Here is a 26,052-nt window from a genome sequence, read left to right as displayed (position 1 = left end):
TAATGTGAGATTATGCCTGCAAACATGCCCTCTTCATCATGAAGAAGAGGATGGAGGGATTTTAATCATTTTTATGCATAAACTCCACTTTCCATTTAAATGCTCCACACAAGTTGGGGCAGCAGGATGACTTGGGGGCTCATTGCTGCATGTAAGTAACCTAAACTCTGGTGTCCTGTGCAGGCTAGCTCATTCTAGAATGGAGAACCTTTTTAAAAAGTGGAATTGAAGCAGGACTTTGAGGGAAAACAATGGCAGCAAACAGACACAAAAATGGTACTTTGAAGATGTGTGTCTGATATTTAGCCTCTGAATAAGCACTTCTTATGTGCTAAAAAATCAAAAGGGGTGAACCTTTAGCGCCATAGTAATGAAGACATTAATGTATCTATGTTTACAGATTGCACTGTTAATTCTATCTGCACAAGAAATATTGTAAGGAAGGGCGCACTATTTCAGATATTTGGGGACTGAGCCATTTAGGGCTTTTAAACACTTAAGTTTTTTTTAAAAAAACAAAACCTGAGTTATATGTGTTCTAAAAAAAACCACGGCCAGAATTCTGGCAGCTGAATTTTCTGAGTCATCTTCAAGGGTAGTCCCATGTAGAGCACATTGCAATAATTCAGTCTGGAAGCTACCAGAGCATGGGATTCTGTGGCCAAGCAATCTTTGTCCCCAAAGTACCATAATAGATAAACCAGCCAGCACTAGAAAAAGACTTCAGGTCTGACAACCTGAATCTCCAGGGACAAAATTGAAACAAGTTGTGAACCTGCTCTTTCCAGGGAGATGGAGGACAGGACAGGCCATCTTTACACCCTCTGGATGTGAGAACTTGGAGCACATAACGCCCCTGTCTTTTCAGGATTCAGGTTCAGGGTTGTTTTTTTTTTGCCTCCATCCAGCCTATCACAGCCTGCAGGCACCAAACCATTAACCCCTGAACTACCTCTCCTGTTTCAGATGGAGCTGGGTGGCATCTGCATATTGATGACACTTCACTCCAGATCTCCTGATGACAGTTCCCAGGAGCTTCATATGTTAAATAGGATGGAGGACAAGCTGGAACCCTGTGCGACACCATCAGACAACTCCAGTGGTGTTAAGCAGTAGCCTTCCATAACTACTTTCTGGAAGTGGCCCTGGATGGAGGAGTGAAACCACTGAAGCACAAAGTTGCCTACCTTCACCTCCTTGAGATGCTCCAGGAGGATGCTGTGGTCAATGGTATCAGCAAAAAACATGTTTAGCCTTCATTCATTTCATTGTAGGGAACATATGGTTGAATTTTCACCTTCATAGTGGACTGACTGCTTTTCATACTCATTCAGCACTTGATACTAAAGTCCCATGATTTTCTTCTTTTTTGTTTGCAGGTCACCCTTTAATGGAACTGTAAAACTAAAGTGTAGACAGCAGCTTTCTTTTTTGTCGCCTGAAGGGCTTAAAAGTTGAGAAGGGTAGTAACTCAGATGTCAGAAACTCCTGAGGAAAGGAGAAGGAAGAGTGGGCAGCGCTGTTAGCCTTGTGTAAGTAACGCAGCCATTAGCAGCGAGGGAAGTTGAAAGGCTCAGATTGTGACCCTGTTCATTCATTATCACTAAAAAAAAAAAAAAAAAAAAAAGAATGCCTCCCACGCATGGTGTATGAATGTAAAAAAAATTCTGTGGTCCATGTGCCTCTGTTGTTAGATGGTCTTCACACTGTGAATAGTGACAGGCATGTATTTTCCATTGTTACGTGGTGCCGGCTTAATGCTGACTCACTGCAAATGATGGTTTGCAAATGGGCAGATTCCAGACTCCCTTTGCTTTCTTCCCTTCTCTGGCATGGTCCCACCTCCCTTTTCTTATAATAATTTATTATTTATACCCCGCCCATCTGGCTGTGTTTCCCCAGCCACTTTGGGCGGCTTCCAACAGAATCTTAAAAACACGATAAAACATCAAACATTAAAAACTTCCCTAAACAGGGCTGCCTTCAGATGTCTTCTGAAAGTCAGATAGTCGTTTATTTCCTTGACATCTGATGGGAGGGCGTTCCACAGGGTGGGCACCACTACCGAGAAGGCCCTCTGCCTGGTTCCCTGTAACTTGGCTTCTCGCAGTGAGGGAACCGCCAGAAGGCCCTCAGAGCTGGACCTCAGTGTCTGGGCTGAATGATGGGGGTGGAGACGCTCCTTCAGGTTTACAGAGCTGAGGCCATTTAGGGTTTAAAGGTTAGCACCAACACTTTGAATTGTGCTTGGAAATGTACTGGGAGCCAATGAAGGTCTTTCAGGACCGGTGTTATACGGTCTCGGTGGCCACTCTCAGTCGCCAGTCTAGCTGCCTCATTCTGGATTAGTTGTAGTTTCCAGGTCACCTTCAAAGGTAACCCCACGTGGAGCATGTTGCAGTAGTGCTCTATTTTAGCCATGGTTTAGTGTTACACCTGCACCTGTACACCGGTACCTGTTAACAGCTGCTCACCAGACACTGCCTTAACAGAGAATGCAGACTCTCTACCCAAAATCCAGGCAGGTTCGTATGTGAGAATGGTGATACGTCAGGAATTATTAGTCATAGTTGTGCTGCCGGGTGCCTGGGAGAGTTCCCCTCCCCTAACTTTCCTTCTTTGCTGGCTGTCCGGGGGTGGGTGGGTGAGATTATGTACTGCAGCTGACTTGACTTTGACCTTTCTTACAAGTGACCATTTGCCAAGTGACTACTTAAAGGTTTCCTGCATGCAGCGGCTTGTCATCTTGTGCTGTCTTGTCAAGCAGTGAGGAGAATGGGCAGCTGGCGATGGCAACTTGCCTGACCCCTGATATAGGGCAGCTTCCTATGAACCTGATAGCTATATGGCCCCTACTGCTCGTTTTTCGGCGAGGTTTTGAGTTTTCCTCCTTGAAGTGAAATGAGCATTCCTCTGCTTAAGGAAAGAAAAGGTGCATTTCCAAAAAGGGAGGCGGAAAACCAAAGCAAAACAGAGAAGACCAGATTACACAGCTATTATTGTCCTTGTTTCAAAGTGGGTCTTTTAAACTCTTTTTTTATTCTGATAGAAGGGCAGCTCTTTTTCCTCCTCTCTGTTGGAATTGCTTGGCCCAGCCATTATTAGCAGGGTTTGGAAGAAATGAGGCAGCTGGTATCTCTCCTTAGAGAGCAAAGGCAACCGAAGGCCACCAGTCCATCTTGGATTACAAGCGGCATAAACACAGCTCTTCCTTCTCTCTCCCCGCTCCCTTGGCTGCCTTGATTCCATTTTTTCTTAAAGAGGAAGCGTAGTTGCACTTGCCACTGCTGTGCTGCAAAAGAAAAGATCTGGAGGCATGATATACATATATTTTAAAGTTTGCAGGAAAATGGGGAATTGAATCAAACAACAACATCAGCTTCAGTTTGATCTTTAATGCCCCCGCATGGCAAGAAATCCCCCCCCCCTTTTTAGTGTTTGTCTGTTTTTAAACAAAAGGATGGAATTCTGCTCATTGCTAGAACTTGATGCTCGCTTGTTTTCATTGGTTTTTGGCTTCGTGTTCTGGCTCTGCCGGTGCAGCTTGCCTACCTGTTATTTCTGCCGGCATTAGAGGACCCAAGTAGGCAGTCAGGACTCCGAATTCTTCCCTGCAGGACTTTTTGCTACAGACCACGAGACCCCCTCACACTAAAGGCACCGCATCATCTCCGAAGGAGAACTGTGTTTCACAGAACGTATAAGAGCAGGTGTGGGGAACCTCAGTCCCAGGGCCAAATGCAGCCCTCCAGACCTTTATATTTGGCCCTCAGGACTCCCCCCCCCAGACCACACCCCTCACCACCCCATCTTCATAGCCTCCCTGAATACTTTTCAAGTGTCCCTATTGCCCTCACCAGTGCCGCCACTGCTGAGCTTGTCCTGCCTCTTTTTGAGCATCTTAACTGAGGCACAGCCTTCAGAACTTACAGTATTTTTCCGTGTATAAGAAGATTTTTTTATTATTAAAAATGCTTAAAATTGGGCGGCATCTTATACACGGATAGTGTATCTGTGGCAATTGGTGGCAGCTGCGAGCAGGAGATTGTCAGCGGTGATTGGGCAGGTGATTGGTGGCTGCGGCAAGGCCTGCTGGTGATTGGCTGCTGCTGTGGCAGTTGGGCAGGTGATTGGCGGTTTTGTCAAGGCATGCGATTGGCAGCGTTGGTCAAGCGGGTGAGCTATTATCACTATCCCCCCCCCCAAAAAGCTCAATAACTCTTGGAGTCCCAAAAAATAGGGGTCGTCTTATACATGGGGGCGTTATACATGGAAAAATACAATAAGCCGCTGAGCATCTTCTCCCACTACTGAGGAACAACTGTGAGCAACTTCAGTTCATTTGTGACTAGACTGAAAGGGCTTTTAGTTGCTGGGAGTTTTGGGGACTGTTACAATGCATTGGGCCAAAACCTGTAACATAACTACTACTACTACTATTACTTCTTCTTCTTCTTCTTCTTCTTCTCCTCCTCCTCCTCCTCCTCCTCCTCCTCCTCCTCCTCCTCCTACAATGAACCACTGTATTGTGCCTTTCCCTCACCTCAATTTTTGAATCATGGGTGCTAGGAACAACTAGTAAGTGGAAGGGCAAAATTCATTTCAGGCAAATGCCACTTGCTCTTGTTGCAATGAGCTTCCTTTGTCCCCAAATCTAAGCATTTTTGGAATGCTCTTCCAAGATGCTTTCTGATAGTACTTGCTGCTTAAATGGACTTGGTACTTTTGGTGCTTCCTTTTCGAAAGTTATGTTCAAAACCAACAGCAAAGTAAAAAGGGGCTTTCTGTGGTTCCTGCTGCCCCCACACCCCGCAGAGATGTGAAAGAGGCAGCGAGAGAAATTGCTTTTTTTGCGGGAGGAATGGGAAGGCTATGGATTTGTGAGAGACTGAGGGGAACAAAGCATGATTGCACAGCGCACCTGTTTTAGCGTCTGTTTTAAATATTTGTTACATGCTTGAAATGCTTAAAGCTTCGCACTTAAAGCCGCAGTCTGATTTAATGTTATGTATAGCTGTGAAGGTATAACTGAAAAGAAAAGAAAAATCACTGGGCTGGGGTGGGGGTGGGGGATGAGAGAGAGACAAGGGGAGGTGGAAACAGAGCTAGGCATCAAAGAAGTGATAAGATTGACACGCGTGAGAGAAAACGGCGACACTTTGACAGTGCAGTCTGTGCATGTCTGCTCAGAAGTAAGTCCCAATGAGTTCCATGGGGCTTATTTCCAGGTGTAAGGTTGCAACATACTGGTTGTTTTGATCTCTGAAAACAGTTACTTATTTATTGGCCTCTTTTTAGACAAGTATTATCTCCCTAAAGCGGCCCTCCTGGTGAGAGAGAGGCCAGACCAACCGTGAGGCAAAATGAGGGAATCGCCTCAGGCGCCAAATTCTGAGGGCATCCTCTTGAGTGAGCCCTGTGGCTGTACTCTTCCTTGGGAGGCCAGAGCTGTTAACAACAACAACAACAACAACAACAATTTATAACAACAACAACAGCAACAACAATTTATAACCCGGCCAACTGACTCCATTGCTCCAGCTTTCTGGGAGGCTTCCAACAATTATAAAAGCATAATGAAAAATCAAACATTAAAAATATCACTGAACATGGGCTGCCTTTGGATTTAATCTAAAAGTTGTATAGTTTAACAGTGCAGGCAACAAAATGCTTTGGTCCACTCTTGGTTCTAGGACAAGATAAAACTGAGTTAACAACATAACTCATATACTGTATCTGTCTATAAAATAGGTAAAAGGGAGGGTGGCTGACTGGGAGTGATACAGAACATTAGATGAAATGTGGAAATGTGACTAGTTTACATATGTTTAAAGATGAGTGAATTAATGTCTTATGGAATGGGAAGGGAGGAGTATTCTCTGTAGATTGTATACAGTTCACTGAGAAGATGGGTTTAAACATTTATTAGGTAGATTTGTTATAGGCTAAGAAAGGAGCGGGCACAGTGGTTTTACGGGGGCATAATTTGTACCCTTTCGCTGCTCAGGAAAGTTAACATGGAACGTTTCAGTGACTGACTATGTGAGGATCTTCAGTGGATGAAAAAAAAAAGGATACATATTGCAGGATTCATAGTCATAGTAGCCATAGTCAGTTAATTTATATAGAAATTTTACACAAATACTTCCGTGCTCATAAAAATGTCTAAATACAGTAGTAGAATAACAGTACATAATAAAAAGTAGGAAGAGCACTGCAACCTCACACTATACCCACCCCTCCAACAATTAACAGTTCATTTAACATACATCAAAAACCTAAGGGAGCACAAAACTCACCAATAGGTCAAGTAAAAATATATTCAGGTTTGTAGCTGTTGTGGGTTTCCATTACAGGCTTGCCACGTTTATGTCAGTATCTTAGTGGTACTTAACTCTGCGATTGACTGTGACCCTTTGCCGTTACATTTGTGAACTGGCTTAGTATCCATGTAAGCACGCAGACGTTATCAAGCAGAAATTTTGCAGTTGGCTCCCTTGATACGATTCTGTAGTGCAAAAAGATGTTGGCTGTGTGGTCAGATATTTTGGACAATGCTCCTAGGCAGCATAAAGGCTCTGTTTAGATGCAAACCAATGTGGTTTAATATTTATTCCAACAACTAGCATGTTGCTTGTTTAGGAAACATGTGAATGACAAAATGGGGAAACTGATTTAGGGCAGTAACTTGAGTTAGTCCTTTTCTCCTTTTAACTTGGTGTCTTCAATCATGATGGAATTAAATCACTCCACCCTGTTGGAGAGTTTATTTAGCTGGTACTGAAACGGACAATGAGACTTGCTTCTTTGCTTGAAAGAACAGTAAATTAACCTGATGATATTGCTATATCTACTCAGCCTGAGATATTTTAAAATGTCATTGAGCCTGGAAACACATCTGTTAGACCACACTGAATCTGAACATCAATTGTTGTCTAAGGCTGCAACCCTGAACTCTCTTTTTTCCATGGCAGTAAATCCCACTGATTGAAGTGGGACTTGCTTCTGAATAAATGTACGAGATTACACTGAAAATTGCTTTTAGTTAAGGCTGAGCTGAAAGTTCTCCCCCTTGACACCAAAATTTGGTGTGTACAGTGAAAAGAGGTCATTATTGGGAGGGCAAATATTTTTTTAGGGGGGGATAACCAACTCCCTGCTTTTACATTTTTGCGGGGAAGAAGAATTTCATACTTTCTTGTTGACATGTTAGATTTCCATCACAGGAAGGGATGTATGAATTTGGGGGGTGGGGAACCTTCATATATGCAGTCTTCCCCCACACACTGAAGTGGTACACTCCTTATGGGATTGTACCATGTATTTCCTCCACATCAGGGGCAGAGAAACATTTTCCAGCCTGTGGGCATCCTTCCAGGGATGTGCGAATTGGAAGGGGAGAGCCTTCAAATATGCAGTTTCCCCCCGCACTCTGAAGTGGTATGCTCCATACGGGGTTGTACCATGTATTTTCTACTCATCAGGGGTGAGGAACACTTTTACAGCCTGGAGGCCAGTGGGTGGGGCCAAAGTGGGTGGAGCAACAGAGCGTATACCTCTTGCCTTTGAGTAGGCTACCTTCCAGCCACTAGAACCAACTCCAGGGGGCTGTGGGTGCTTTGACACCCACAATAATTTATTTGTGGGGGCTGGACCACCCACAAAGTCCATGGGCTTTGAGGTTGAAGCCCTTTGTTGTGGATACCCACAGTCTTTGGCACGAGATGGCACCTGCGCTTCCAGCCATGCAAAGCTGGAGGCTTCTGTACACAAACATACAGTCACCTCCACCTTGACAAAGAAGAGTTTAGCACAGTTTTAAGACTAGAAGAGGACACATAACTGGGATGGTGAGGGTGTGACCTGGGAGGTGGGAGTCATCGCTTGAGGAGGCTTCAGAGGGCCAAACAGAAAAGCTGGGAGGGCTGCCTTCAGTGTCTGGCCTGGAGCCTCTCCACCCCTGCACTACCTTTTTATAAAATCTGTTGTTGGTATCCAGGTACAGTGGTACCTCAGGTTAAGAACTTAATTTGTTCTGGAGGTCTGTACTTAACCTGAAACTGTTCTTAACCTGAAGCACCACTTTAGCTAATGGGGCCACCCGCTGCCGCCACGCTGCCGGAGCCCGATTTCTGTTCTCATCCTGAAGCAAAGTTCTTAACCTGAAGCACTATTTCTGGGTTAGCGGAGTCTGTAACCTGAAGCGTAGGTAACCTGAAGCGTAGGTAACCCGAGGTACCACTGTAGTCCAAAACAGGAAATACACATGCTCCGAGTTTCTTGTCAAAGGAATGCTGTAGTTGAAGTCAGGGATTTGCAGGTGTTCACCTCCCCCAGCATCTGTTGTGTCACCTTAACCGTTGTCACTCTGCTCTCGCACCCTGTGCATTGGCGCAGCAACCTCAATCGATGTGACAGAGTGAATGACAGAACGGCAGACTTGGTCATGGTCATCTCTTGCCAGAGGCAGAGCTCCAGATAGTCAGTTCACTCTGAGCTCCGAAGACAAACCGAACAGACACTTCTCATGTGGGAAGCTCCATGGCGTTTGGTGATGTAGAATAATAATAATAATAATAATAATAATAGGAGGAGGAGGACATGTTCTTATTCTGAGGGACTTCGGATCTGGTGTGTGCACAGATCTGCTCGTCAAGGGAAAGGATACTCGAGGCCTTTGGCAAGGAGGGTGCCCAGCCCCACACGTCCTCTCCCTCCAACCTCTCACTCGAAATGAGTTTGAGAGATGGTAAGAAACAACAAGAGGATTTTTGAAAGCTCAGGGCATTTGAGAGGAGACCGACGCTGGGGTTTTCTTTCACATGTGCTAAGGTTTAGAGCAGATAAGAAGCAGCAAGTGTATCTGTTTATCTACATCTATATCTGTTTCTTAAATTCTCTTCCAGGCATTCAGCGGAGAGGAAGGAGTTGGTTGCAAATGCAAATAGAAGCTGCCTTTATACTAGGGAATGTCAATATTTGTGAATTCTTGGAAATTTGCTTCCTTTGTTTATTATTTTAGGGTTGTTGTTTTTTTAAATTGGATTTGTAAAGAGCCATTCATGTGGTCACCTATGGTGTTTAAAAATCACCTGCAGGTGACCAGACTGGAAAGCGTTTGCAATCTGAAAGGTAGTTTGCTTGCTTATCTGTCTGCTTTTCAGTCTCTCATTCATGTAAGCATTATGGAGAACAATAACCACTTCTTTAAAGTGGAGTTTGGTGGTCTTTCGGACATGTGCTCATACACATCCTTGCAGTTTAGTTGTTTATCTGGCAAGCTGCAGTTAGTGCTTTTAGTTTAAGTGTGTTGAAAAGTTTCATTATACTTTCCAAAGGCTTTGGCATCATGTTTGTAGGAAAAAAACCCTGTTTTTAAAAGTGATGATTAACATGGCTGTTAGTTAAATCCCATTTATGAAGTGGGTTAGATGGTTAAAACGGTTTATTTCCTGCATATTGTTTTCATTTCCCTTCTTTATGACATTGCTGAGTAAGGGTAATAAGAGATCTTCGGGGAGGAGCACAACAAAGAGCAAAATTCATTTCTCTCACTTTTTTATTGCCTTGTAATTTAAATCGGTTGGCACACTTTTCCTCAGAGGCAATAAAACATCTCTATTGCTCTTCTAAGGGTGAGTTCGCTATCTGCTTCTTCTTTTTCACCTGCTTCCATCCAGCATTATTCTTAAATTCTAATTGTCCTCTTCCCAGAAGCTAAGACTCAACAGGCTTGTTTATTGTAAGGATAACCATTCTGAGTAGGTAAGAGGTGTTGGGGCAGAGACACCTCTTTGCTGAACTACACTTCCTCTGAGATTTGAAATCATAGAATTGCAGAGTTGGGAAGGACCACAAGCGTTCATCTAGTCCAACCCCCTGCAATGCAGGAATCATTTTGCTCAATGGTAGGTCTCGAACCCACAACCCTGAGATTAAGAGTCTCACGAATCCTCAGAGCTACCATAGCCTCTTGCGTGCGGCCAGACCCCCAGAACCCTCTTCAAGCTGTAGTGTAATAGAGATGTAAAAAATTACCCTTCCTCAGAAATTATGGCCACAGAGTGAGCTGGGAGCAGGGGTAGTCTTGCTCCAGCATCTGGATGCACAGAGCAAAGTCTGTAGCAGGAAAGGCTTCGTGCATATAGCTGTACACAAGAAGAATACACAGCTTGGGCTGCGTGCATGGACACCAGAGAGCCTGTCTGAGGGGGGCACTGCCATGGGCTGATCAGTGGCCTCCAGACCATCTGCTCCTTCCCCATTCTCATTTTTGTGACATGACCATCAGCACCCACCTCTCCTTCCCTCTGCCCCACTTCCTGCTCTCCCCTGACCCCTGACCCCTGACCCCTGCGCGCGCGCGCGCTCTCTCTCTCTCTCTCTCTCTCTCTCTCCATTCCTTACAATAGCAGCAGTAGCGTTGATGGGTTCGCCTGCTACTTGGCCAGTAGCGTAGCGTGGTGGGCAGAGGGACGGTGGTCCCGGGGCACAGAATTCTGAGGGGGGCGCAACTAGGAACATCGTCCACTCACCCTGCCCCTGAGACAGCTGAGCCAAGAGGTTTCTAACACAGGCAAGCAGTAGGAAGCCTCTGGACTCACCAAGCACTACATAAAAACTTGGGAGTCCAGCCCTTGCTTGGGAACAGATAATATACATTTTTGCATTTTGCTATTTCATCCAAATTTTCCCATATCCAGCAGCTGTGCTCATAGAGAGGCTGAATATTCCCCTCTAATACTGATCCAAATAATACACCCCTCCTAGAAAAAGCATGTATGATTTTTTTAATTTAAAAAATCAAAAGATATATACAGAAAGACGCTCAGAATTGTCTTGTTGGATTAGACCAATTCCTATCTCACCAGTGATTTTCCTTGCAGCAGCGTAAGAGCATAGGTATCTCTGTCTTAAAGGTAAAGGGACCCCTGACCATTAGGTCCAGTTGTGGCTGACTCTGGGGTTGCGGCACTCATCTCGCTTTATTGGCCGAGGGAGCCGGCGAACAGCTTCCAGGTCATGTGGCCAGCATGACTAAGCCACTTCTGGTGAACCAGAGCAGCGCACGGAAACACTGTTTACCTTCCCACCGGAGCGGTACCTATTTATCTACTTGCGCTTTGACATCCTTTCGAACTGCTAGGTGGGCAGGAGCAGGGACCGAGCAACAGGAGCTCACCCCGTTGCAGGGATTCGAACCACCAACCTTCTGATCTGCAAGTCCTAGGCTCTGTGGTTTAACCCACAGCGCCACCCACGTCTCTGCCTTATACAAGTACAATTAGCTCAGCATTGTTGACATTGACTAGCAGTGGCTCTCTAGGGGTTCAGACCATAATTCACCACCAGCCCTGTCTGGGGATGCAGCCTTCTGCATGAAAAGCCAGAGCTCTACTGTTGATCTCTGGCCCTTTCCCCAGATGGCTTTGGAAGCTCACAGCGCTGCACAAAGGCACCACTTTCCTTCCCTCAACTCCGCAATCCTGTCATCCATAGGTGCCAACTCTGCGGGGCTGAGGACACCTCAGCCCCACAAACTATCTGGACGGGGCTCCCCAATCTGGAGGGGCTGGGCCTCGTCAGGCCTTCCCGTAGCTGTGACAGGGCCCCATATGCTGCGGGCCTTGTGGCCCCCTCCTGCCACGTGGCATCACAAGTGTGTGCCGTGTGTGTGACATCACACACGTGCGACGAGCACCTCCAATTTGTTTTGTTTTTTTTTAAGATATTTATTTTGATTTTATATAATGAAACAGATGTTACAATCAAACCAAACAACAAAGAAATACAATAAAAAACAACATAATAAAAAAAACACAGTATAAAAACATGTAACAAAAAAATAAAATAAAAAAGAACAGAGAATAAAGAAAAAATAGTTTTTAAATTCTTATCTTTATAACCCTCTTTCCGGACTTCCTCACGTCTCCCTTTCCTGCATTCCCCTTTACACAATCAAATTTAGCAGCTCCTTACCCTCTTTCAAATCTTAATCAATATTGTACATTCCAACCTATTATGTCTTCTAATTTCCCCTTTCTTTTTAAATACATTCTTGTATGTTCTTTATAACTTAATCCCTTATATCATTTTATTTAATTTCGACATGATATTACTCGGCCTTTACACCCTTTTCTTTTGAAACATTCTTGTATTTTTCTTTTTACCATGTCCCTGTTGCCATATTATCTTTATATCCAACATCGTTTTAACATTCAAACATTTTACAATGTTTTTGTAAGTATTCTTTGAACTTCTTCCATTCCTCTTCCACCGACTCTTCTCCTAGGTCTCGGATTCTGCCAGTCATTTCTGCCAGTTCCATATAGTCCATCACTTGCATCCTCCATTCTTCCAGAGTGGGCAAATCTTGTGTCTTCCAGTACTTTGCGATAAGTATTCTTGCTGCGGTTGTTGCATACATAATGTTCTATCTTTCTTTGGCACCAATTGGCCAACGATGCCCAAAAGGAAGGCCTCTGGTTTCTTAGGAAAGGTAAACTTAAATACCTTTTTTAGTTCATTGTAGATCATTTCCCAGAAGGCCTTAACCCTTGGGCATGTCCACCAAAGGTGAAAGAATGTTCCCTCAGTTTCTTTACATTTCCAACATTTATTATCAGGCAGGTGATAAATTTTTGCAAGCTTGACTGGGGTCATGTACCACCTATAGATCATTTTCATAATATTTTCTCTTAAGGCATTACATGCCGTAAACTTCATATCGGTGGTCCACAACTTTTCCCAGTCAGCAAGCATAATGTTATGACCAATGTCCTGCGGGCACCTCCAATCTAGGCACCTATGCTATCGTCTGCCCCTGGCATCTAGTCCTCCAGAGTCTTACCACCTCTGGGCACAAAGGTTTTGTTTTTATCTTTTTGTCTAATAGCCATTAAAGACTTTGGGTAGACTTATCTCTTCTGAAGACAAAGGCAGCAGGGGAACCGCCACAGATCTCATTCAGTAGCTTTTCATCTACGCAGTGGTAGCGAGATGTTGTTCATCTTGTACTCGCAGGCCTTAATCAAAGGGGGAAAAAATCCTTTCATTTGCCTTATGTGGCCTGTAATTGTCAGGGTCATAATTCCAGGCAAGTTCATTGTATGTTGTTTGGCTGCGAACTGATTGCTATCTGGGCAACAACAAGCACTTCAAACTGCTTGGCTCTGGTCAGTTTTATTACACAGGAGCAGATGTTTCCTGGCGCGACTGGGATTCTTTCACAACTGAATGAGTCGTTTGAGTGAGTGTTACTCTGTGCAAATGAATATATAACCTCACATTTACACGCAGGATTGCATTTTCGAAAATGTTGTTTTATCTATCCAAAATATTATCCTGTGGCAGTTTTGATGTTTGCAGGTTTCTGGGGCATTTTTTTTCTTTTTTTCTTTTTTGTAAGCTTTAGAAAGGCAAATGCACTGTCACTTTTAAGTGATATTCTGCGCATGGCATTACTTTGTATTCGGCAACGAAAAGGACTTTCCTTATATTGATATGCTACAATTGGAGGCTCAGAGAAACAAATAAGAAATGCTTCTTCCTTGTACCTGTTTGTTTTAAAGGCTTATGTAAATGTTTGTTTACTTACATGTGGCATAAATAAATCAGAAGCCTTGGGAGATAAATATCACACACCTTTTTCCATACCGAGGATGTATTCCATCTACAGCAAGAAAAATGTAAATTATATTTACAGTTAACACACACTGCTTAGATGCACTACTCAGATATTTGTTATGTTTTGTTTTTAAGCTGCTTGTATTGTTACACTTTTTTTTTTTTACTTGCAAAGCTGGTCAGATATTTGCAAATTTTCACTAACAATGCCCTTGTGTGTAAGTTGTAGCCCACCCTGTTTGACTGAATCTTGCTGTGATTTGATAGCAGAGGCCATAAGGAGAGAAGTCTGGATTGCCCAGCCTTATGTGAGTCAGGAAATTTCTCAAAATGCACACTTCACTTGGGAGCAGACATGATCAACACCACCCATTCTGCTTTAGAACGCTGACCATGTTTAAAAACTGCTTTGGCCTTTGAGAGTTGCTGTCTGTGTTTTTTTAAATTTTGTTTTAAAGCAATTTTGTAACTGTTTGGGTTTTCCCTACGGTTCCGGGATGAAAGCCAAGAAGGAACCATTCACTCACTTGAATGGGACTTTATGCTTTTCCTCGTGTGTATTTAATATCTGCACGTGAATAGTAAGGGATTGCAATGGTTCAGAATGTAATGCCCCATGTTTCGTTTTAACAGTTAACCGATTTGGTGTTTTCTTCTAGGTTTGTAATTGGAATCGGCCTCTCATCTCCTTGCAGTCCTTAACACATGAGTCCTTTATAAATACTTTGCCACTGCACAAGTGTGTAGTACTTGCTTTTATTTATTTTTTACTGTTCAAATGGTGAACAGTTGCCAAATTGAAATCTGAGACTTGCAGGTGTAGGAAATTACTGATGCCAGCCAGAGATCAGTCTAAAGGTGTTGAAAAAAAATAGGTCCGGGGATGATGCAAATGCTGCTAGTTTCAAAATAAAGAAGATCAAAGATCACAGTCGAGATCGAAGGTGATCTTGGATGCCATCTGGCAACATCTCCTGTTTTTCCAGGGAACTGTATGCAGTGCCTGCAGAACCTGACTCCATCCTTGCTAGAGCCACAGCACCACCTTGACACCTGGCTGAGTTCCTGGCCTTTAACTGGTAGCAAGAAACCTCAGAGCTTTGACATTTCCATCCTCCCTCCTAAACAGATTTGGGTGCAGGCATGGGGTGAGAGATATGGAGCTGCACAGAAGCCTCACTTCTCTATGTCTGCTGCAAGAAAATCCCCCAGCTTGTGGACAGATTGATGGGCAGATACCCAGCAGCTGAATTTCCTTTTGGCTGTGTTCATAAGCCATGAGCTACAAGTCCTATTAACTTCAATATAATGATGGAATTGTCTGGGGCCACCATATATAGTTGGAAATTGTGGTTCATAAAATGTAAACCAAAGCAGCCACCCATTTTGCTTTATTCTCTAGGGGATTAAAAATTGTGCATTCTTTTGCATGTACATCATTCTTCATCATAGCTACCAATTGCTAGGGTTGCCATATTTCAAAAAGTTAAATTTATGACACCCGCAAAGTTGTTCAGTGTTTTTTTAGAAACCCACCCAAATTGTTAAGCTTTTCAGCTCACTGCTTTTTCCATTGCCATACATCTGGGTTTTCCATGACATTTTGCCGATTCGGCAACCCCCCCCCCCGCCTTTCCATTTTTACACTCGAAAACCAGGACATGTCGGGAATTTCCTGACATATGGCAAGCCTAATGATTGCAGCATTGGAGATGTCTCTCACTTGACTTCCTCCACTTGGGTATAGTCCTTCCTATATTGAGACTTCATCCTTCCTGTTGTTATTGTTGTTTAGTCATTTAGTCGTGTCCGACTCTTCTTGACCCCATGGACCAGAGCAGGTCAGGCACTCCTGTCTTCCACTGCCTCCCGCAGTTTGGTCAAACTCATGCTGGTAGCTTCGAGAACACTGTCCCACCATCTCGTCCTCTGTCGTCCCCTTCTCCTTGTGCCCTCCATCTTTCCCAACATCAGGGTCTTTTCCAGGGAGTCTTCTCTTCTCATGAGGTGGCCAAGGTATTGGAGCCACAGCTTCAGGATCTGTCCTTCCAGTGAGCACTCTGGGCTGATTTCCTTCCGAATGGATAGGTTTGATCTTCTTCCAGTCCATGGGACTCTCAAGAGTCTCCTCCAGCACCATAATTCAAAAGCATCAATTCTTCGGTGATCAGCCACCTTCAGACATGGTACTGCAGAAAGGTTCTAATCCCTGTCTCTCTTCTGGCAAGTCTCTGCTGCATTCTTGATTTAAATTGACAAAATGCTTAGGACACCTGCACACATTACACTGGTCCTCATCTAGCCCTAGGGATTCCTGGCTTTTTAAGGAGAGAGCAAAACAACAACAATTTCTGTGCAGCTGTAGCATTGTATCAACACAGTGCATTTCTTTGTAATCTGGCTGCTCAGTTGATGATCTGGAGCCAGAGTCATGCATGAGAGATGGATATGGTTTGCTTTGGATTGCTACTTGCCCTGTGACTGTAGCAAATGTTATGTCTGCTTTAAACTATGGTATGCCAATCACCAGAAATACCGATTTAGGTTGTGCTCATATACTCAACAATCCTCTTATTTGGTGAACAAGGGTGTGTACACAACTGCTGTATGCACATGTATGTCTGGTTGTGTGGAAACTCAATTTGTACAGTGGTACCTCAGGTTACAGACGCTTCAGGTTACAGACGCTTCAGGTTACAGACTCTGCTAACCCAGAAATATTACCTCGGGTTAAGAACTTTGCTTCAGGATGAGAACAGAAATTGTGCAGCGGCGGTAGCGGAAGGCCCCATTAGCTAAATTGGTGCTTCAGGTTAAGAACAGTTTCAGGTTAAGAATGAACCTCCAGAACGAATTAAGTTCTTAACCCGAGGTACCACTATATTATGTTTCTGCCCCCTTCTTTGACCTTCGCACCACACGCTGTATAATTTAGGACTACAACATCTGGGATAGTGGCATTTAAATAATCCTCAAAACAAACGAAAGACAGAGTCAGCCCTCAGGAACAGAACACTATATTTCCTAAAATTCTCCGCATAATTGGTGGGTGGTATTAAGGTAAATTCAACAGTATAACATTTTAAAAGGGATGTAAAATGGGAGAACTGAATCAGATGGATATATAAAAATATGCAGGAATGGTGGGCAAATTAAAAGAACTCTGGAAGTGGAGGGAGGGGAGTTGTTGAATGGATGGCTATAAAATTGTAAAATTTAATTTAAAAAATTATAATAACAAGTTATCTATATAATTTTTAGTATTTCTTTTGGGCAATATCCAAAGTTAGTATTACTTGAGAGTAGACCAAAGGAAATCAATTCATTTATTTCAGTGGGCCTATTTTGACTATGACTTAGGTTTATGATTAAACCCTTCCTTTTGGCCCACTAGAAACCCTCATGACAACATTTATATTAAACAAGCAAACTACTTTGATAATCTTATTCTGCTATCCTATGCTTTCCTGCTAGTCTATCTGCCTGCAGTATTTGGGAATGTGCAAGATAAGTAGTTTGGATTCTCTTGAGAATTGTCTTGAACATAAATTGCTGACAAAGAAATTTTAGGTTGCGGTTCTGTCCTCACTTAACCTGGGAGGAAATCAGAGGGGCTTACTTCGAGTAGATAATCACAGTGAATCACAGTGCTAGGGACCTTTTGTTAACACTATTTGTGGGGGGCTTCCTTAGCATATTTACCACATTTTCACCAGCTCCTTTGCTGTTTCTTCCACCACCCTGTTCAATATTTGTGGGTTGTAAATGATTTTTCCTTTGGTTGGTTTCATAGTCGCTGCTTGCCTAAAGGTTTTGTCACATTAGCACCACAGTTTCCATTTGGAACCAATGTAAGCAACAACAACAAAATGATGTTAGTGGGACAGGATATTATAATCCAATTAGCAGGGTGCTGGAACATTTACCACAAATAAATGAATGATGTCACTGGAAAACCACAGGCTGAATTTACCTCTGCTCTGACATATGGCAAGAAGGCACTCTTTAAGAAGCAAACTGTCCTCACATGCCTGTTAGAAATCTGGCGAGAGTCTGTTGCTCTGCAGAAGGCAAGGGCACCATTACCAAATGTAAATACAGATTGGAATATTTACACAGCTTGCTTCTCAATGCAGCATTTTCCTGAAGCCATATAACGTAATGACTTAACAAGGCAGAGCCTAAAGCTTTTGCAGGATTGCAAGTTTGCAAAAAAAACCACACAGCCAGATGACCAGATAGATCATGGCTTTTCCTATATCTTCTCTAAAAACCACTGTAGCCTTAGGAATAAGCCTTATAGATATATAGAGGATTGACTATGGTTATTGTCTACAAGCAATCTTGGAGCCATTCCAGCACATTATGCAGAATGTTGCAGGAAAGTCCTGAGGCCTAATTTCTTTCTTTCTTTCTTTCTTTCTTTCTTTCTTTCTTTCTTTCTTTCTTTCTTTTCTTTTTATCTCCTTTTATTTATTGCATTTATATCCCACCTTTTCATCAGTGGAGCTCATTTAATTCCTCCTCATTTAATCCTCACAACAACCTGCGAGGTAAGGTAGCCTGAGAGGCAGTGACTGGCCCAAGGTCACCCAATTAGTTTCATAGCCGAGTGGGGATTTGAACCCTGGTCCGAGGACGACACTCTTAACCGCTACAGTTCTGACAATCGAAACCCAACTCATTTGTGGGAAAACCTGAGAGCTCATACACTCAGTCTACTTGCCTAATCTTCTCTGTATCGTTCCAATTTTTAGTATATGTGCTGCCGAAGCGAGCACCATACACTCAGTCTACTTGCATGGTCGGTGTATGTGAGAACAACCAATTCTTGTAAGAAACCAGGGGAAATCGAAACGTGGAAGTTTCCACTTCCTAGAAGGGCAGGGGTGTTTTTATATGGTTCTGCCACTTCTGTTGCCTCCCTCCCACAACGTATCATATGAGCTGTATCTCTGATCATAGAGATTTGGACAGGACCACCCCAGACTACAGTGGTACCTCGGGTTACATACGCTTCAGGTTACATACGCTTCAGGTTACAGACTCCGCTAACCCAGAAATATTACCTCGGGTTAAGAACTTTGCTTCAGGATAAGAACAGAAATTGTGCTTTGGCGGTGCTTTGGCAGCAGGAGGCCCCATTAGCTAAAGTGGTGCTTCAGCTTAAGAACAGTTTGAGGTTAAGAACGGACCTTCAGAACGAATTAAGTTCTTAACCCGAGGTACCACTGTACAGGTGATATGCTTGTATTTTTTCAATGTTCTCCCGTTTTTTAAACATAACCCCCTGCATGTAGTAAGCTAGCCCTGCAGGGAAAGGTGCCAAACATTTCTTTCTGATGTGCTAGCTTGTTATAAGCAATGATATTGGATTTTTTTTCTGGTTCTTTTTCCTTTTGCAGCGAAGACCAGCCAAACATACGACAACTGCTTCTTCCCTTTGCAGTTTGAAGTAGTACAGTCCAGAAGTCTCTCACCTCTTCATCTCTCTCATTATATAATGTGTAGATTGATCCTCCATAGGAATGTATTAAAGAGTGGCAGACCATCTCAACTGTATTTGATTCAGCCTTCTGGTTGTCACAATGCAAACAGCTATTTCTGCCTGGGCTTCCCTGCTTGAAGGAAATGACAAGTTCTTTTTGAAAAGCCCCCGTGCAGACAAGTTCAATAGTAGGTTATTTAGTGCCCATATATTCCGTTAGGCATTTAAAGTGATTTAAAAGCATTGCTGGCGTTCCTTCCTACGGCTCAGCTCCGTTTGTTATTTCAAACAATACCCACAGCGTATATTAAAAGATTAATAAATTCATACATAAATCTGGATTCGCCAGCAGTTTTAGCTCAAACCCAACAGAAAGCTAAACTTATTCTTGTTCCAAGTGTCGACATCTGGAGTTTGGGTCTTTCCAGCGTTCTTGAAGAACAAGAAAAAGGAATGTAAGGACTGTTTAATTTTTTGAAGAAATATGTATATCATGAGGTCCCGTCCCCCCCAAATAAGGCTTGGGATTTTAAGTAAGTCAGTTCCACAGCCCAGTCTTGTGCTCATTTAGAAATAAGTTCAATTGCCTCTAATGGGGCATTCAAGAAAGCATATTTCTGTATATAGCCCATGTTTTGCCAGTTGGAGAGGTTGACAAGGTATCTGGTAATTTATGATTCAGTTTCTAGGGAGTACTGTTGTAAAACCAGTTTCTCCAGGCAACTCTAATTTCAGACAGCAGTACAATAGACTAGGCCTGCAAGACATAGGCTGCTACCATTGAATTCCTCCCTGATCTTTTTGATACTTCTGCTCCATGCTGAACACAAGATTAGGTTCAGGCTCACGGTTAAGCTTTCTCCTCACTCACCATGACATGGAGCCATTGCTTTTTTCAGGAAAAAACCATGAAGCTATTGGCTTGAGTCTTACCCTCCAGAGCAGGAGAAAACAAGCTTGTTCCCTCTTCCATGTGACAGCCCTTGAGATAGTTGAAGATGGCTATCGTATCTCCTCCCAGTCTCCTTTTCCAGGCTAAATATACCCAGTTCCTTCAACCGTTCCTCATAAGGCTCGGTTTCCAGACCCTTGATCATCGTGGTTGCCCTCCTCTGCACACGTTCCAGCTTGTCAACATCCTTCCAAGACCTGTATAGGATTATAGGATCAGAAGGTAGCTTGGCAGGAGATTTAGCTCACAGTCCTGCACCTAAATTTTCCACTGCGGTAGAATAAGCTGGATTCCATGCCAAAGTACCAGCCGTCCAGCTTTACAGTTGTTGCAGGGCTGGGGTGGGTAACTCAGCCCCCCCCCCCCACCAGATTTCCTTCTCCATCTTTCTGAACAGACTTCCCCATTGTTGGGAAAGAAAAAGAAAAAAAAAAACCAACCCATTGCTGGCAGGAAACTGGCAAGTGTCCATTGACTGCAATGCAAGGCTGTGCTAATATTTCAAGGCCAGGCCAGGAAACTAATAATTCATCCTTGCCCAAGATTTATATAGGAACTGATTCCGTTCTTTCTGGAAGGTAGGAAGTTTTATTTATTTGTTTTAGCTTTGTCGGCAGCTGTCAAGCGGGCGTCTGTTCTGCGTGGAGCCCAGCATTTGCATTTCCCCTGCCCTTTGGCAAGTTTCATTATCGTGGAGTCAAATTAGAAACAATTCTAGAAAGGTCTAAACTCACAGTTCTGATCCCCCCCCCCCCAGCCTCGTATAGTATGTGTTACCGTAGGGGCGACTTTTTGTGAAATGTCAGGAACCAGGAATGGGAGGGGGATAAGTGTTCCAGTGATTGATTGATTGATTGATTGATTGCACTTATACACTGCCTTTCTCTCATGGGGCATACAGTGGTACCTCTGGATGTGAACAGGATCCATTCTGGAGCCCCGTTCGCATCCTGAAGCGAACGTAACACACGACTGCGTGTGTGCGGGTCGCGTTTTGCTGCTTCTGCACATGCGCATGACGTCATTTTGAGCGTCTGCGCATGCGCGAGTGGTGAAACCTGGAAGTAACGCGTTCTGTTACTTCCCGGTCGCCGCGGAGCGCAACCCGAAAATGCCTAACCTGAAGTGTATTCATCCTGAGGTATGACTGTATATAATTTTAGTGTGGTAAAACAAACAAATGGTATAAATATAGAACAACTGGGGCAAAGAATCCTCACTCTGTGAACTCTGTAGCCTGGGTGTCCATTCTTCTTTTTTCCCTCAGGTCACACAGGTCTTTCTTAAGGAGCCCCAGGAAGTGGCAGCAGGGGACAGGAAAGGGACTGCTCAAACAGTGTTCCTGGTGTAAAGCGATGAGGTGCCCCACATACCTCCTTGCCCCTTGCTGCAATGAGCAGAAACAAAACAAGCAAACGATACACAATTTTGTATATGTTCCACAGGATGAAACCTTGCTTTTGCCCCCAGTTTCTGAAGAAATGCGTATTACTGTGCAAAGGACGCAAAGCTCTGATAACTACCAGCTCACTGAAACCGCTGGTTATGATCTCCACGGCTCTGAATCCGCAGTGTATGCTGAAATCTGAATGTTGTGTTTTTGCAATAAGCCAGAAGTTGGAACATTTATATCAAGAATATGACTGTATTATTTGTATAGCACTCATAGTGCTTCGTGTGGGTCATTTACAGTAGCTGGAATCCTAACAACAGCCCTGTAAGATGAGTCATTATTATTGCTTCCCATATTGCAGGTGGGGAACTGATGCTGAGAGAGAGTGACTTGCCTAATGCCACGTAGTGAGTTCGTGGCAGAGGTGAGATTTGAACCATGGATTATCTGATTTGCCTCTCAGTCTCTTAGCCACTATAGTACACCAGCTGTCTGTATAATGTAGCTATACAGATAAATGTCTCTATGTAGATGGATACAGTGCTACCTTGGTTTTCGAACGTAATCTGTTCCGGAAGACTGTTTGAGTTTTGAAAACGTTCGAAAACCAAGGCCCAAAGGGCGGTCTGCAAATTTAATAGAGAAAGTTGAGAAAAATAACATATACGCTCAGCGGAAGCCATTCGACTTCCGAAGCATGTTCGAAAATGGAAGCATTTACTTCCAGGTTTACGGCATTCGGAAACCGAAACGTTTGTCAACGGAGACGTTCGAAAACTGAGGTACCACTTTATATACATGTTAACTATAAACTACACATCTTTTACAAAAGGTTTTTTTAAAATAATAATAATAATTTTATTACTGTTATATTATTACAATTGGCAGCCAGGATCATTAGTTTTTGGAGGTATTTTTAATCTTCTTGGATTAGCAACACCTTGTTTGTTCTCATAGCAAATTAATTTCCCTCCCTGTGTATCGATAGAAACTGCGTAGGTAATTGCGTGTTGTTTGATAGAGATAGATCTGGAACTTTGGTGCATGCGCAAGCGCACGAAACCAAAAGACCCTTGTTCGCAAAAACAAAAAACGAGTGGATTTTGGTTTGGCACTTTGGCGTGAATCAACCAGAAGAGCCTCCTTTTTCAGTCTAGTGCTCTGGCCCAGCTGATTTGCACCAGAGCACCACCCCTCGCTTCCTCCCACCACGGCCTGAAATCGGGGCGCCCCAGGATGAAGACAAAACCTGGGGTGTCCTCAGAGAAAGCAGGGCCATCTAACTGAAAACAGGGTTCTTGGCATGTATGGTGACTGCAACAGGAAGAGGGAAGGAGTGGAAATCTGCCCTCTCTCAACTCCTCCCTCCCTCCAGATGAAGCCTCTGCTGGAACAGAGTCCTTTCCGTGGACATAATTTCAAAGAAGAGCAGGTCTGGACCCAACCCAGTATATATCCTGTATTTTGCCTGACTTTGTAAGTCTAGCGTGAGAACTCTGGGAGAATTATTGTCTGGGAGGAGAATTTAGTGTGCCTGTAAAGGCGTACTGGAGGGACGCGGGTGGTGTTGTGGGTTAAACCACAGAGCCTAGGACTTGCTGATCAGAAGGTCAGTGGTTTGAATACCCACGACGGGGTGAGCTCCCGTTGCTTGGTCCCTGCTCCTGCCAACCTAGCAGTTCAAAAGCAGGAAGTGCAAGTAGATAAATAGGTACCACTCCGGTGGGAAGGTAAACGGCGTTTCCATGCGCTGTCCTGGTTCGCCAGAAGCGGCTTAGTCATGCTGGCCACATGACCCGGAAGCTGTCTGCGGACAAACGCCGGCTCCCTTGGCCAATAAAGCAAGATGAGCGCCGCAACCCCAGAGTCGTCTGCAACTGGACCTAATGGCCTACTTAATGCATGTGAGGAGCAATGGGATCTGAAGCTCTGTGTGACTGCTTTGGTGTCAACCACACAAAATGTGAAGGACAGAGAGGCAGGCAGCAGTGTGGAGGTGTTCTCATGGCATAAAAAGGGAGCGCTTTTTCATACACTCGTTTTGATTGATTGAAGTCAAAGTGGGAACATGAATAGCATCACTGGAGACAGGGCTCTGGTCGCCTGAGCAATTCTTCATAATAGTGATTGGAAGGAACACATTCTGTTACGTGTGCTATTGGTAAGGAAATCTAGAACAGCAGGTACCACACAATCATATACGTGTCCACTCGGAAGAAATGCTCCTAGTGAGGCTTACCCCCAGGTAAGCATGTATAGCATTGCAGCTGTAGTCTGCAAACATGTGTTTGCAAACATGTGGAAACACACTGATACATTTGTGTTCATCTGCCCTGGAAGAAATCTTGTTTTGCTGTAGATCAACATCAGACAAGAATTAAAGTCTGGAAATTTTAACATATATATGTAGTATTATTTTAATAGCATATCCAGTTGCCTTGTAATTTTGACTTTCTGCCTCTCTAAAAAAGCTTTCGAAATAGTTATATGAACGCCACCTTTGACGCATGAGTTCTGTTTGGATTCAAGATGTGTGTGACACTGTTAATTATCCAAAGCTTCCCTCCTAACCTCTCTTCTGTACCTCCTCAAAAAAACAAAACAAAAACAAGGTTTGTGGTTTCTTAAATTGAAAGTTCAGTTAATTGCAGCAGGGCAATTATGCTTAAATGGTTGGCTGACATTTCTGTCCTTTAACAAAAATAAATAGAGCAAGTTTTGCAGTGCCTGCAATACATCATACAGCTTAGCTTAGTAAAACACAGTGTCAGCCCCCAAGAAAGGGACATGGAGTGGGGGGTAGCAAGGTGACAGGTTAATATTTAGCATTTCTAAAGTCTCAGTCTAAAATGGGTTCAGGGCTGGGAAAGACTTCAGTCTAAAATCTTTGAGGATTCAGCGTAGGCAGCACAGGACATATGTACCATTGACTTTGACCTGGTTTGCTCTTAACATTATGCCAGACCATGGCTTTGAACAAACCTCTGGGTTGCCGAAGCAAGAATAATGGGCACAGACAGCACCTCTCTCTGGCTTCTGCTGCTGCTACTGTGGTTTGGCTTAGCGCTGTGTCTGATCCTGGGCTCATGATTTCTCATGTTTGAAAAACAAACATGAAGCATCCCCTCTTTTCCTTATCATTTGGCAGCTGGGGAAAATTTTGAAGCATCCAAAAGTTTCACTGGCAATCTTCTTTTTTTTAAATGAAGTGTCTGTTACGATTCTCATTTATCTGATGACACTGTTTTAACAATAACAAACCCTGTTTCGAAGGAAAAAGATGATAGGAGACAGTCAAGTTGTCTACTCAAACGTCGTTTCCCTTGGCCAAGACAGTGTCGGGGTGAATTTGCTACAGAAACCATCAACATCAAGGTGAACGCTGAGAAATTGCTCTGTTAGAATATCCCTAATTTGTGGCCAGCTAACTTCCTACTTTGAAGTCACTATGTCTCCTAAGGCTCTCGCTGACTCCACCTCAGACTTAGGAGGTAGAAAGCAGCTGTGCGAGGAGGAATCCAGTGGCGTAGCGTGGGTTGTCAGCACCCGGGGCAAGGCAAGTAATTTGCGCCCCCTAACCCGTGGATTTGCGCCCCCTAACCCGTGGATTTGCCCTAACCCCAGATGTTGCGCCCGGTGCGGCCGGCCCCCCCTGCACCCCCCACGCTACGCCACTGGAGGAATCGAAAGCCCTTTACAGTTCTTTCCCCTTCTCCTTTGCACCTCCAGCATTGCAGAGAAAGATGAGGACAATAAAGGGCTTTGCAAACTCTCCCTTCTCGTTTGCACCTCAGGCATTCAGAGGTACAAAGGAGAAGTGCTTGGAAGGACTGCAAAGCCCTTCCCTGTGCTGCCCCTTTCAACCTCAGATGTTGCAGTTTGGAAAGGGGGAATGTGTTCCCTATGTAGAAAGTACTTATGTCTGCAAAAGACTCTGCAATCTTTATATAATTCTGTGCACACTGGTTGCACATTTGTACTCCAATGCAATTGTCAGACATGCCAGTTCATAGCAAGTGCATGATCATAGCCGTCAACTTTTCCCTTTTCTTGCGAGGAATCCTATTCGGAATAAGGGAATTTCCCTTAAAAAAATAGGAAAAGTTGAAATGGAGGCAGTGAGAGATTTTACTTTCTTGGGCTCCATGATCACTGCAGATGGTGACAGCAGCCACAAAATTAAAAGACGCCTGGTTCTTGGGAGAAAAGCAATGAAAAACCTAGACAGCACCTTAAAAAGCAGAGGCATCATCTTGCCAACAAAGGTCCATATAGTTAAAGCTGTGGTTTTCCCAGTAGTGATGTATGGAAGTGAGAGCTGGACCATAAAGAAGGCTGATCGCCGAAGAATTGATGCTTTGAATTATGGTGCTGGAGGAGACTCTTGAGAGTCCCATGGACTGCAAGAAGATCAAACCTCTCCATTCTGAAGGAAATCAGCCCTGAGTGCTCACTGGAAGGACAGATCCTGAAGCTGAGGCTCCAATACCTTGGCCACCTCATGAGAAGAGAAGACTCCCTGGAAAAGACCCTGAAGTTGGGAAAGATGGAGGGCACAAGGAGAAGGGGACGACAGAGGACGAGATGGTTGGA

At 43.8% G+C, this 26,052-nt stretch overlaps 1 protein-coding gene across 2 annotated transcripts in view; it reads left to right on the top strand.

Annotated features, from left to right (window-relative positions):
• Positions 1–26,052, top strand: part of UBE2E3 (ubiquitin conjugating enzyme E2 E3) — a 96,089-nt gene that overhangs the window by 38,175 nt on the left and 31,862 nt on the right. The window contains exon 4 of one of the 2 annotated variants that reach the window (XM_081849489.1): positions 1,380–1,626. The exons of the other annotated variant lie outside the window; for it this stretch is intronic. Coding sequence (XP_081705615.1) covers positions 1,380–1,458 — 79 coding nt within the window. The 3' untranslated portion in view covers positions 1,459–1,626. Of the gene's footprint in view, positions 1–1,379; positions 1,627–26,052 lie in introns of those variants that run through there. 2 annotated transcript variants of the gene reach the window in all.

Source organism: Podarcis erhardii (assembly GCF_964252035.2).
Source record: "Podarcis erhardii genome assembly, chromosome: 1".
Classification (NCBI taxonomy): domain Eukaryota; kingdom Metazoa; phylum Chordata; class Lepidosauria; order Squamata; family Lacertidae; genus Podarcis; species Podarcis erhardii.
This window is presented reverse-complemented; position numbering and strand designations above follow the sequence as displayed.